The sequence below is a fragment of the Ptychodera flava genome, unplaced genomic scaffold (assembly GCF_041260155.1).
Source record: "Ptychodera flava strain L36383 unplaced genomic scaffold, AS_Pfla_20210202 Scaffold_33__1_contigs__length_2856901_pilon, whole genome shotgun sequence".
Lineage (NCBI taxonomy): Eukaryota > Metazoa > Hemichordata > Enteropneusta > Ptychoderidae > Ptychodera > Ptychodera flava.
This window is the reverse complement of record NW_027248355.1, coordinates 1,934,998-1,949,956: the sequence shown is the minus strand read 5'-3', so window position 1 is coordinate 1,949,956 and position 14,959 is coordinate 1,934,998. Positions and strand designations below refer to the sequence as shown.

At 37.5% G+C, this 14,959-nt stretch overlaps 1 protein-coding gene across 2 annotated transcripts in view; it reads right to left on the bottom strand.

The window, feature by feature from the left end:
- Positions 1-14,959, bottom strand: part of LOC139127569 (uncharacterized) — a 99,025-nt gene that overhangs the window by 37,375 nt on the left and 46,691 nt on the right. The window contains exon 3 of one of the 2 annotated variants that reach the window (XM_070693474.1): positions 6,377-6,569. The exons of the other annotated variant lie outside the window; for it this stretch is intronic. Coding sequence (XP_070549575.1) covers positions 6,377-6,569 — 193 coding nt within the window. The remainder of the gene's footprint in view (positions 1-6,376; positions 6,570-14,959) is intronic. 2 annotated transcript variants of the gene reach the window in all.

Below are 14,959 nucleotides of genomic sequence, written 5' to 3'. Positions count from 1 at the left end.
CTGGTCACTGGACATTTTGTCAAAAAACTTTGCTTCAATACTTGTCCCTATGAACTCTAGCTCTGATGGCTAGCCCAGAATGAGATATTCACATAATTAACGAGGCACAGGATGTTACACCATAAGGTCTACCATACTACCAAATATGATGATATAGCCCTTCCGGGTACCTATAAATGCGCATACAAGTATAGCTGAGGTCAAAGGCTATTGAGGTCAAGTAACATTTTGTAAAAATAATTACTCCCACTATTATCTCTGTGTATCTAAAATCAGACGTGTAGCTCTATATGCCAGCCCAAAATTAGATATGTACATAATCAATGAGGCATATTATTTGCTACCAGAAAGTCAACCATCCTACCAAATATGAACGGTATGGCCCTTCTGGTTATCGATAAATAGGCATATAAGTATATTTGAGGTCAAAGCCTATTCAGGTCACTTCATATTTTTTGCAAAACATTGGGTCCCGTAGTTATATCTGTATATCAACAATCATACATCTAGCAGTATTGGCTATCTTAGAATGAGATGTGGAGAAATGTTTGCAATTTTAATCATGAAATCCAAAATGGCTGACAGGTCATGTGACACATTATTATAATCACGTCATCAGAAGGTTCTGGTGAATCAGATACATTTCATTTATGTGCCAAATTGTAAGCCATTCGGTGCGAATATATTAAAATAGTTGCTGAAAAACATAAAAGAAGGTCAAAACTCAGTTAGGTCACCCAAATTTTGAGGAAAAATTTTAGTTCGTATGTACCACTATCCAAAAGGAACGAAACCTATCGTTGCTGAAATATATTGATTGTGCATAATTAATGAGGTATACAAAAAAATCAATTAATTCACTTAAGGAATATTCTCAAAATGACAAGGTCAGTGACATTGAAATTTGGTATGTGACATCTACAAAGTATGGCCTGAAAAGTTTGTGAAAACATTTCTGATTGGTCAAGTGTAATGCGCATGAGATGGAATACAATATTTGAATACAAAATGGCAGCCAGCTCACATGACCCACTGAAATTTCAAGGATTGTGTGCACTAAAACTCTATAGTCCCAAGAAGCCTTGCAAGTTTGAAAACGCTGCGCGCATTGGTTTTGGAGATCTGCCTCGGCAAAAAAATGACGGATGAAGAAGAAAGAAGAAGCAGAAGAAAGTTTAACTCCAGTACATACTACAAAAGCAAATAAGGTCTGCAACTTAGGTACTGGAGGTCGTCTTTGGGAACATGCATATCAACTTCTATAGCAATGGGACAAGCAGATCCTACATACATAAAGCAAATGTCAACAAAAAAATTAGCCAGAGAAGCTTGACAAAAAGAAAAGGTGGGAGAGTGGGGAAAAAATAAGGAGTGGGAAAAATGTACAAGGGATCTGGTAAAAAGTAATGCTACCTCATCAATCTTCTAGCCCCTACCCCCTCCTGAATATCAAATGTTCCACCCCTTACATAAAACCAGCTGGCAGGAAATGTATTTACAACCTTGGGGATGTTTTAATTAATGCTATGAGTGCTATCATTCGAATGTAAACAACACTTAAATCAGTTACAGATAGTGAAATGCCTTCCACTGTTGGGAGGGGGGATTACAACATCTGGAATTATCCTGGATCCTAATTTCTCATCAGTTCTTATGTGTCTTACATGCAAAAGTTTGCAAAAATTGGTTCGCAATGAAAAAATTTACCTCAACTTTGTTTTCTGGATCAAATTTTACTACAAATTTGTATTAAATATGACAAAATTATGTTCACAGCCTCCGAAACTCTCTCACAACATATCCTGGGTTGGTGTAGGTCATTTAAGGTCACAAACTGAGAAAATTTCCTAAAATATAATAATTGGGGGTTTCCAAACACTTTGAGCAGAAAATTTGTCTAATAACATCCTCGGGACTTTTGTACCAAATTACAAAGCTATCACACAAGTAATCTTGGAACAAGTTGTCTGTCCAGGAGCTTTAAAAACTTTTTAAAAGATTTTTTGACCATAAATGACAAAAATTCCCCAAAACAGTAATATTTCCAAATTTGTCGTAATTTCAACAATTAGAAGGGTAACACCCTGGTAAACATCCAATCCAAATTTGAAAGCAATTGGGCTAGCGGTTTCTGAAAAGAAGAATTTTACTTAAAATGAGAAAAATAACCAAAACATTCAAGCAAAAATAGAAAATTGGAGATATCTTCAAAATATTCATAAAACTGATTTTCATCAACCTGTATATCAAATATCAAAGCTATTAGATTAGTAGTTTTTGAATTAAAAAAAAATGACCAAAAATTCGGAATATTGCCCCAAAATTACAAATATGCAAATTTCAATTCAATTTGTATAAACTTGACTAAGGTCATCCTCAGCAACATGTATACCAACTTTCAAATAATCAGATGATTTGTTTCAGAAAGAACATTTTTTTGACTAAAAACTGAAAAAATTACCCCAAAAATAGAAACATGCAAATTTCATCGCAAATTTTGAAGACCTAATTTAGAATACCTGAAGGAAACTGCACACCAAGTTTCAACCCAATCTAACCTATGGTTACAGAGTTTTAGCAATTTGCAGTGGTTTTTTTTCTCCATCCTAGGTGCACCTGTACACTAAATACTAAGACAGTTGGTGCTGTGGTTTAGATGTGTTTGATGTGTACGTACGTACGTACATACGTACGTACGTACGTACATACATACATACATACATACATACATACATACATACATACATACATACATACATACATACAGACAGACAGACAGACAGACAGACAGACATACATACATACATACATACATACATACATACATACATACATACATACATACATACATACATACATACATACAAATCGGATGCAAATGAACTGATTTAGCTTAAACGATAACCTTACATTGGTATACCAAATGTGAGCAAAAAGAAATATTGGGACCATGTCGATAACGTTGAGTCAGGATCTAGGACGCTTAGTACCAAAATGTATTGTTTCTTGGACAATTAATGAAGTAACTCATCTGCCATGATGAGGCGTTAGATCCCTCTTAAGTTGACATAAATGATCTTCCAACGATATCAAAAATTGGGCAAAAAGTAAAGACATTTGCCCCATCTTTCAAAATTAACACTCTCATTATTTTTCTTGTTTGTCCTTTTTACCCAAATGATGTTTTTCTTGCAACAAATTCTACAGAAGGCCAGGAGCCAGTACGTCAACTGTTTGTGGCTGAGCCAGCCAACAAATGGTATAAGTGATCGTTGGAAGATTCATTACGCAAACTGGTATGGTGTCCAAATTCATGCCAAAATTACAACATTCTATTTTACTGTTCTGAATTCAATTTTGCAATTTAACTTTCTATATTACTTTTTTATAAAAATGTATGATTTGAAAGAGACAGAGATGTTGAGTTGTAAAAATAGAATCCTGAACTGAATGTTGAGTAATATTTCACCCTTTATTTTTCACACTTGGTAGCTTTTAGATGTGAAGGTTACGCACATAGTTCAGTACGGTCGAGATGCTGATCGCCACAACTGGTTAGTACATCGCAAATTACTTCATTGGATGGTTTTCCTGGATAGGTAACACCCCTAAAAATATGGATTTGACCCTTGCAAATTTACAGGAAGTTATCTGTCGCCAATGATTGCCTATTTTGGCCAAAGTTTAATTTGACCTTACCACCTCTAGTATGGAGAATTTTTCAGCTTTGCAACGATGAGTCAGCTGTTTTTGTCGGCCATCGGATCACGATGGAGCATCTTTTTCCAATCACCATGCATTTCCTGGTACGATTGATCCTTCGCGCGCAAAAAAAAACAAAAAACAAAAAAACAAAAAAAAAACACACACTGGATCAAATCGCAGAAAAGTTAACCAAAAGCAGGAAAAGAGAACCACAAGCGTCAACTAACTCTTTGTTGAACATGGTCAAGGGGAAAGAAACTCACGAAACTATTCCCGAAGAAGTCATTAAAAACACGGTAGAACGTCACAAAACAACTCTGGCTGAAACACTTCCAGTAAGCTAACAGTGGCGCTTGATTGCTGGATCTGTCAGCTCAGAACGCGATCTAAGCTTAACATGATTTCAAAGCGTATCAACATAAGCTTTAACCCCAATTACATATTCAGTACACGATTGGTTCTTATGTTAACCCTCATTACACACACGGTACACTTTTGGCTCTTCCCTTCTACCCTCTATTTAGACAGAACCCGGACTGATAATAATGGGTTCATAGTACAGCAGTCATGCACTACTGCTTGTCACTCACATTACCCCCCTGGTCGTTTTGGCTATATCACAAAGCTATGACCTGAAAGATTTCTCGGAGTAGATGCCTTCACAAATCTTTGCTTTTCCATAACATCGCCATTTCAAACCACCTGCACATTATGTACGTGTCGCACACTCAATGACGGTATTACAGACCTGAAATTCGTATACCGTCAAACAAGTAATCCGTCTACATAGATATCATTGACATTAGGAAAGCGGTCATATTAAAGGTACAATTTACATCGGGTGGAACGAGTAATCGAGGTGGACAGTTTATCAGGGAAAGCTTGGACACTGACTTGCAAACATACTGATTAAAGAAATGGGTGTCTAGATTTCACTTGCAGGGCGCGGGAAGGGTTAAGGGGCATCAATTTACTAAAGGAGAGATTAGAAGGGGTCACAAGGGACATAACGGTCTCTAAGGGGCGAAGAAAACGCAAATTATTTTAAAACTAAACGACCTGTGATACTGCCACTTCATATTGAAATTGTCTTCGTAAAGTTTCTGTCATTATTACCGCATTAACATTTGCTTTCTGGGTACAGTAATTACTTTTAATGCTGCTATCATTTTAAAAATTCCTAACACACCCTCATCAGGGTAACCACTGTCCATTTCTTACATGACTATGATTTCAGTGGAGAAACCAGATCAGCAACAAGCGGATTTACCCACCTTGACAGTGAATCTGTAGATGAGTGGCGCTGTTGTCTTTACACTAAAGGAAAATTATTGCCAATTGAAAATACTACAAGCTTGACACGGAAGCCCCCTTTGATGAAAATGGTTAGGGTATTGTGGAAAACGGAATTACGGTTTGACTGCCTTGTGTCCATTACCAGAAAATACTGGTAATTAGATTTCATTCTGTCATAAAAAATACCAATCGCGGACTGGTAGAATAACAGTTTTCATTATGAGTTATATTACACATCTGCCTATCAAAGGGCAAAATATACAGTTTCAAAGTCCAAAATGAATGCCAAGTCATCAAATTGTATAGAACGCATTCATAATTATGCACGGAAGGCTCAACCACTGAACAAGATTTATAGGAACACAAGTTGAGACAAATATGCTTCGAAAGCGTAACCACTGAACCGAGACCCTAGCCAGATTAAAAGACGAAAACTGCGCGTCTTTGAAAACGATGACCCCAGCCCTTTGTAAGCTTCAGTCTCTAAGGCTACCTACTTAAGTCAAAGGTTATTTGCTGTTGTAACTCGAGACGACCAGTGATCCACTGAAAAATAGCCATTTTCCCTATCCCATCAACAATTTGTACAAAAAAGGCTAGATTGGCCACTATAACCGGTCATTTGCCCACTACCACTTGAAGAAAATAACCCTGAACATCTGAGAAACAATATGAGATTAGTACCCCTAATTTTGACTGTTGGAATTGAAAATTGCCATTTTAGCTGCACAGGCACGAACTCTGTATAACCGCTTGACTGAATGAGATTGGTCGTTTAGAATGTAGATTGCTGTTTATTAGGTTTTTACTCAAATACTACGCGACAGGTCAAGGCCAGGTAGCTATGGCACTTAATAATATACTCCCAGTACCTTTATTTTACATGTCGACATCGCCTAACACCTTCCCTAAAAACCTATAAGTTAAGTCATAACAAACCTCGTACACGCCCATGGTTCGCTGTAATTGATCACATTTAAATTATTACTTTCCTGACCTGTATTCAACTCATAGCACTATAAATTCAGTCAACAAACTTATAGGCCGTTTTTACAAGCTGAATACTGTGTATGTAAATATGCTCTGGGGAGTAAAAATACTATACTTAAGTCGAAATCATAATTGTCAAAGAAGCATAAAAGTACAGCTACTGCCCCGAACAGTGCGACTTTAAGACAATATGCTTTCCTACAGTACGTCGACTTTATACATTAATCAAAAGGGGATTATGTCAAGGTATCTATTAGTGCCTATGTAGTTTAAAACCGTCATAGAGAACTTTTTAATCATTTCTTGAAATCTGTTGGAAATGTTTGGGCATGTAATCCTAAGTTGAGTAAAAGCATGCACGTGCAAGAAAAGTGTATAGCCTTACCGTCCATGTCAGCAACACCGACAGGGCAGTGGAGTGTGTGACCTTTGTCCTGATAATATGCAAAATATGGTCTCAGTCCTGCATCAATCTCAAATGAGTGAATGATGTAATCTTTTGCATCGGGGTACGTTTCCCTGAAAAGATTTACTGTTGAGGCTACGTTGGCACCGCAGTTTAAAAAAATTTCCTTGGTCTAAATCAATGAGAGAGAGAGAGAGAGAGAGAGAGAGAGAGAGAAGAGAGAGAGAGAGAGAGAGAGAGAGAGAGAGAGAGAGAGAGGAATATAATTTCATTATGTAAAATATCATTAAATACTTTTAATCGTATTTTGTCGTTCGTCAAGCCATATTGTAGTTATAGCGTGCTGTGTACAGTATTTTTACGTTGTTATAGGACCCCTTTGAAGATGACGGTCCTACTGGCAAGGTTTTACACAGTATGTTTTTGTAAATAAGTTATAATTAATTGCTTATAAATTTTATATATATATATATATATATATTATATATATATATATATATATATATATATATATATATATATATATATATGTATATATATATTAAAAATTCCTCTCTATATATATTTTCCATCTGTTCAATTTCTAAAATAAGCGTGATTGTGTTAATTATTTTTTTTTTACATTTGGCGCCTCTTAATTTTCAATTTCAATCATTGGTAAATGTTAAGACATTTATTTTGTACCAATCGTTGCACAGGAACCCCTATTTTTTTATGTGTGTCTGGTAAGACAATGGTTGAAGATTTCCTTGAGTGTAGTTTGAGCAAAATACTAAATCTTCACTTCCGAGGCACAGACAACCTTAATCGCACCAAACCAAGCCCTTTGTTAACAGAATTACGCGGCAACACCACCTACTGTTTATCATAGATTCCGGTCAGTGTCGCTTTTTATGTTGGAAAAACGTACGAAGGCAAAATATCTGAAACACGGGACAATCCAAGTCTATGTTTCCGAGCTATGCATTCACATAATATTGAGCACGTTAGAGCGGTACGTGAACATTCAAGTCGCATACATACATACATACATACATACATACATACATACATACATACATACATATATACATACATACTTGGATAAAGGTCGAAATGTTACACTGAGCCTCGCTTTCGAGATTTACATTCAACCTCGTTTTCATGCAGCTGCAAAATTTTATATGTATACATATATGTCATATATATATATATATATATATATATATATATATATATATATATATAATATATATATATATATATATAATATATATATATATATATATATATATATATATATATATATATGTATATGTATATAGGGGGCCCAGTGGATTATTGTTTGCCCATGTCAAAAAGTAGCTGACCCCCCCCCCCCCATTCCAAATGTTGAAAACAGGCTGACGTCACTCATTCCAAATATCGAAAACACGGTGACCCCCCAAGCGCACGACAACTGTAAAACAAAAGGTTGACATAAATTATATATATATATATATATATATATATATATATATATATATATATATATATATATATATATATATATATATATACACACAAAATGTATAAATCCGTGGCAAAACGCGTCCAACAATAATTCCTTTTTGATACAAAGAAAGAAAAACAAGAAAACGGCTATCATATACTGTTTTTAAGCTTGTGTTGAAGAAGTGAAAAGTACATGTAAGTTCCTTTTTCATGTTTTTGCTTTTCTCTCCTGTATACGTATAAACGAAACAGGGAGCCCTACTTTCTACAGAGTGGTCTAAGTGCGTCCATTCATTTTACGAATTTTACAACAAAACGCAAAATTGACAGATGCAGGGATATTTTAGCTTCTTTTTTATAACGCGCGTTCTCATGGGGGCGTATTTATCAACTCAAGAGTTCGTTGTATAACATGGACCAGTTTGTTATTTTTTATAGTTGGAAGGTTTGTGCATAATTATTTATAGTTTCGATGAATTTCTTTTATAATCATGTCGAATTGCTATGGCAACCTTTCTTGGAAGCTCTGATTCAGTTATCGTATACGGCTACCTTCGCAGCAAATGCTTATACCACGTTGTCACACTCGACAGTAGTGCAAACAATGAAATGTAGCTACTTTAAGTATCAATCAGTAAAATACAAATGAAATATCGTTTCCTTGCTCTAGAATCATATTCTATTGGCCGTAATTCCTGTAACTCAGAGCGAATTGCTTTCTGTACAATATTTCGACTGAATCAGTGGACCTGTTAAATCATCGCACTTTTCACAATGACACAACAGCTGATGAAGGCTGACTTATTCAGTCGAAATATTCGTCCTAAACCAATACACCCTTCCTGAGATACAATAAAGCGAGCGGTTGCGTCGTCTGAGGGCGCTTTGTGACGTCACAATCTGGTCAACGCATCTGCTTGGGTGGGATCAAAGCCACGCCAAAACTGTAGCCCTTCCGCTCGCGAAGCAAGACGTACCGCTATAAGATTTCCTTCGTTTTGGCTAAGTTTTGCATTATTTTTGAAAGCTGTTTAGTGCAAGACGGGCTTAAAATGGTTAATTGGTTTTGTGCGGCGCCTGAGTGCACAAATAGTCTGCGTAAAAAGAAAAACGTCGCCAAATACCCAGGCTTGAGCGACGTGACCTTTCATGCCTTTCCTACCAGGAAACACCCTCGACTTCGCCAGCAGTGGATTGCTATGCTTCGCCGTCAGGACGATTGGACTCCCAATAATTACTCTCGCGTTTGTTCAAGACATTTCCCCAGTAACAAAGGACCAACCGAAGAGTATCCTGTACCCATTCTTTTTCGCCTATAATAACTGGAGACGGCCAACCACCCCTCGCTCCTCAAGTGCTATACGGAAGCTGGCACAACGTCGTGATGCCGTGCGGGACGAGCTTCCTGTGTCCGAAGATGTCCAGATCGTTGAGTACCAGAGCGATGACCAAGTTGTGCAAGTAGACATGATCGCCGAAAATCGCTACGCTGGTGTTGGATTGGAAGTTGAGTTAGGTGTGGAAGAACCACCTTCTAGTAAGTTTAGATAAATCTGTACTTACTGTGTATGTGTACTGGAAAAATGGCCATTCACTTTTTGTTCGTTCTATAAATGTGAAAGCTGTAAATTTTTCAAGTTAGAAAAATATTTTTCGGCGTACACGGGAAAGCACAAGTGCAAGTACATTTTATTTTCTTATACTAAGCCTACATGCAACGAATCAGAGGCAGACCATTGCATGACATTACAAAGAAAGTTCATGTAAGGACAGTATCTTGTTTTTGGTTTTTAAATTGCCTTGCACTATTTTTGTAATTACAGAAATGTATAGATCATTGAAGAGTGGTACTGTGAGCAAGTCCCCACACGACCATGACTACATTTGTATTGGGACCAAGGTGAAGAAGCATGTGAAGTCGACTCTAACAGGATTGCAAAGATTCGTGTGACGACCTTATCCAAGGCCGGAGAAGCCAACAAACGAAATGTTCCACACCGTACTAATGTTTCACAAGCAGAAATGCCCAATCATAAAATGACTTCAACCCGTGAAATTGCAACGCAGACAGACCTAACAGGCGAAGAAATCACTAGGAAGTTCAAAGTTGCGAGCAAATTTGATGATAAGGACGTATTACGTCGCGAGTTACTACTTGAGAAAGTACTTGAATCTGACAAATCGGTTCAACAGTATACCGGCTTTCCTAGCCTCGATTCATTGAACTGTTTCTTTGATTGCGTATGTGATGCTGAAACATTATTGAAGTACTGGAGCGGCAGTGGCAGCTTGAGTGACAAAAGGTATCAAAAACGGGGCAAAAAACCAGGACCGAAACGCAAGTTGACAAAATATCAAGAATACTTGCTTACTTTAATTCGATTTCGCCTTGGACTGTTGTCTTTTTTTGTCGGCGATCTATTTGGTGTCTCCACAACTCGTGTGTCTCAAATATTCATAACTTGGATAAATTTGATTGGGAATTTTTTTTCACGCACACTCTGGCTAAGTAAACAGCAAGTTGACGAGGGAACACCTACATCTTTCAAGAAACATTTCCCTCGAACCAGAGTCGTCATAGATTGTACGGAATTTTTCATCGAGAAACCAAGAACACCCACCGCCCAAAGTACAACTTACAGTTCGTATAAATCACACAATACGTACAAGTGCCTTGTTGGGGTAGCTCCTGATGGAACTTTCAATTTTATATCCAAGCTGTGGGGTGGGAATGTTTCTGATAAATTTATAACGGCACAGAGTGGTCTTATAGACTTACTTGAACCAGGTGATAGAGTGATGGCTGACAGGGGTTTTAATATTCAGGACCTGCTTCTACCTAAACGAGTGAAATTAAGCATACCTGCATTTACTCGTAAGGGTCCAGGAGGAAAGGGAAAGCGTCTGAATGCAAAAGAGCTTGTTGAATCAAGGAGAATAGCTAGATTAAGAATTCATGTGGAGAGGGCAATAGGTAGAATGAAAAACTTCCGTATGCTCTCACAAGTACTGCCAATAGCTATGAAAAAATATCAGTCATCAAATGGTTGTAGTTGCTGCCGGCATATGTAATTTTCAGGATCCACTTTTGCAAAAAAAAAGTGAACAAATACGCAGAATGTACGCATGAACACACTATCATTCACCAGCACACTATCACTAGTAGCAATTAAAGTTAAAAGCAGTGTACATGCACAATATTGATGTCAGCTTTGTCTAAGTTCTAAATAAAGGTATATTTATTCAATAACAGTAGTCGCCTCTGTACTTTATGAAGCCATGTGAAATAAAGAAGTGATTACAATAACTGTAATTAAACAACCCCGGTATTACATTTTATTTAATCTTCTTGAGATTTCTCAGCAACAACTTTTGGTACGATGAACCTTCATAAAACAAATCAAGTTTGCCTTCAATGTTTTTCCAGAATTCTTCATCAAAATAGATACGCTCTACTGATGTGTCTTTTCTCGTGAATAGTACAAAATCGCACCACTGTAGTTGACACGTAGCAAGTTGCATTTGTATTTGGGTGTACCATTTTGATGTTTTTTTCAGGCAGAGTGTACCTGTTTCATCCATGTACACGTGGTATGTGGGATCTACAGTAGGTATTTCACAGGGATTACATCGCGATGTTTACTTGAACACTTTATTTCACAAAGGCCAACACCACAGCTGGCACATGACACTCTACCATCAGGGCTAGAGGCAAGGTACGGTTTATCCATACTGATCATCAAACCAACATCTTCAAACTTAAATTTCTTATGTGCTTTTTTTGTCTTCTGACAATAAAGATGTTTGGCTACTGGTTCATTTTTTACACCGAATTGTACATGCGCAGATTGAATTTCTAGTGGTTTACCATCCATTATTTTTCTGACAATATAGTTATTATCATCACTGGTTTCTCTCATATGAGCTATGTCATGTGCGATGCTAGCAGTGATTCGACCTTGCCTATACTTAAACCAATCCTCACTATCACGTTGCTCACATGTCATTAATGCTACTTTATCTGCATCCTGTGTTGTTATGGCTCCCTTAATAAAGCTAATGAAATCACCATCACTTTGAGAACTATACGATTGGCCCAGTTCAATGATCGTTTTGGGATTTTCTTCTTCATCACTTCGCGATGGTGGACCAAGTGCTATATTCCAACACGACCCCTTGGGAGCCGCTTTATATATTCCCTGTCGAATAAAATCTGTTAAACGTTTGTCTGCTTCTTCATCACGGATGGCACCTGGATAATATGCTGACATGATCGGCCGAGGTTTAGCTGGTTTAGACTTGTCCTTTCTCATATCAATATCATCAATGTCCATCGGAGTTGAAACCTTGCGGGGTTTATCCCATTTACAGGTAACGTCTGTCGCCACTTCTGTACTTCTGTCTTTGTGACGTCCATCGAAGTCGTGCAAGCTGAATAACAGTGCAACACAATGTTTACAAGTTCCATGTTCACTGTTAAGAATAAATGTTGGTATCGTCAAATATTTCACAAAATAATAGGTTCAACATAGCATACAATACGGACTAGTGTTTGGGGGGCCCGGGGGTTGATGGTAGTTTCAACCAGATCAAGCGAGCTCCGTTACTCAGCAAAAATAGCAAAATAAATGACATGACAATAACATAAAAATACTGAAATTCACTTACGCAACACAATTGCAGCCTCCCGATATGATTTCAGAATTCGTTTTCAGAAGAAACCATGTACGGTATGGTTTTCCCGCTGTGAGGTCTCCCGGACACACTCAGACATGACGTACATGTAATCAGAGTTTGGAGCTCGGTGGAGCTTGACATCGATGATATGTCCATCAGCGAAGAGAAGATGACCATTATCCTTACGATATTGAGCCATTCTTTCTCTTGTCCACTGACAAACATCCCATAGGTATATCATTACATCAGTGATGACTATCGGTGGGAGGGAACAAAGGTTACTATCCCAGTTTCTTATCTGGGCTGGGTCTGGCAAAGTTATCGGACGATTTCGAGCGTCGACCACAGTGCGTCTCTTTTACTGGAAATCTCACGATCGTCCGGCTCGATCGGTCGAATGTCCAACTCGATCGCCAACTCCACTAACTGTACAAGCTTGTCCTTCCTTGCATTGTTACATGTAATCCCTCTCGATGCCAAAAAGTCTCGCAGTTCAGGAACTCGCATTGTTCTTATATTGTCCATTGTGCTCGCCATTGTCCGGAATGCAGTAGATGGGCCCCACCCCATAACCGGAAGTGCGTTATCCCATGCATACGCCCTCGCGCGGCAAAATTGCTTAACCTTTTGTTACATGTTGGAATCTCAGGAAGGGTGTATTCGCCAAGAGTTACAGGAATTATGGCAAATAGAATCAGTAAAATGATTTACGTTTGTGTTGATACCTCCCCGTTTATGTTGACTGCGGCCCTTTCCTTTATCTGACTTAAACTAAGTTACATGTTGCTAGATGGAAGAACTCGCGCAAACTTTCCTACCAACAGCGATGCAGACAATCATAGGAAGTAGTGATTTTATTCAACAATGAACTTAGATTCGGTTTCAGATTCGGTTGTGAGTTCGAGGGACTGATCGTAACTTTAAAGTTCCTCTTACATTTTCTACTATTTCGAGTCAATTAATGCCATTTTTGTCATTATAGGTAACATTTGGAATGGTCATGAGAAATATTACATAATTAGGTACCAGTCTGAGAGCGCCCTCTTCTGGCCATGCTCTGTACATTGTAGTGTTCAATCTATATGCTTGGGGCCTGCATGTAACCTCTTGCTCTATCTCCGCTGTAACTTTCCCTCCCACCTACCCCAACTTAGCTTAGTTAACTTTATTTTACAAGTTTCTAAGCCTTGTATTTATCACTTACTTGACAATGACTGTATTACAGTTCAATTTTGCAATATTCATTGTAGTGTTTGATTGGACTCACTTAGAGCAGTTTACTTGTTCAAGTTGAGCTGGGCAAGCAAGAGCCTCGCTATCACTTTATTAAACACGGGCTCTTGCCCTAAAACTGCCAAACATCGTCCTTGTGTGTTTTGTCATGTGTTCAGTGAGTTTAGACTAATTAAATATGATTAAACTTTACAGGGTGGCTATATATTAAGTATGTATTATAAAGTTTAAATATTGCCCGTATATCTTCATGAAAATGAAATTTTTCGGACAAATTAGAAAAAAGGGCATTTTCCTATAATTTCTTTAAGAGGGCGCTTTGCTTCGGCATAACATAATCAGAGCTTCCAAGAAAGGTTGCCATGGCAATTCGACATAATTATAAAATTCTTTGAAACTATAAAAAATTATGTACAAACCTTCCAACCATGAACAATAACAATAACTGGTCCACGTTATACAACAAACTCTTGAGTTGATAAATACGCCGCCATGAGAACGCGCGTTATAAAAAGAAGCTAAAATTTCCTGCAACTGTCATTTTTTCGTTTTGTTGTAAAATTCGTAAAATTAATGGACGCACTTAGACCACTCTGTGGAAAGTAGGGCTCCCTGTTTCGTTTATACGTATACAGGAGAGAAAAGCAAAAACATGAAAAAGGAACTTACATGTACTTTTCACTTCTTCAACAAAAGCTTAAAAACAGTATATGCTAGCCGTTTTCTTGTTTTTCTTTCTTTGTATCAAAAAGGAATAACTGTTGGACGCGTTTTGCCACGGATTCCTCCCGGTTATCACCATAATATATATGTATTATATTTTTTATATATTTATATTTTAAACAGTCATTCTGGTTTTTAATGAAATTGTTGACATGTCAGGTGTAAGATAGGAATTTCAAGTGTCAATCTTAAAGTTTGAATACAGTACATTTTGAATAAGCTGTGAATCCATTTCCTACTTTCTATGCATAACCAGATGTCCTGAACTGTTGTACAGAAATGGATGTTAATCATTAATATCAAAGAGGAAAAAGCAGTAAATCAAAAATTTTGGGTGTTAAGACTTGCAAGCCATCCAATTACATTTCCTGAGGAGCCATAGAGAGGCAGTTTAGCCAAATTTGATTCGTGCAGTGTCTGAGAGGACCTTTTCTTTCAACACTGAAATCATAAAAG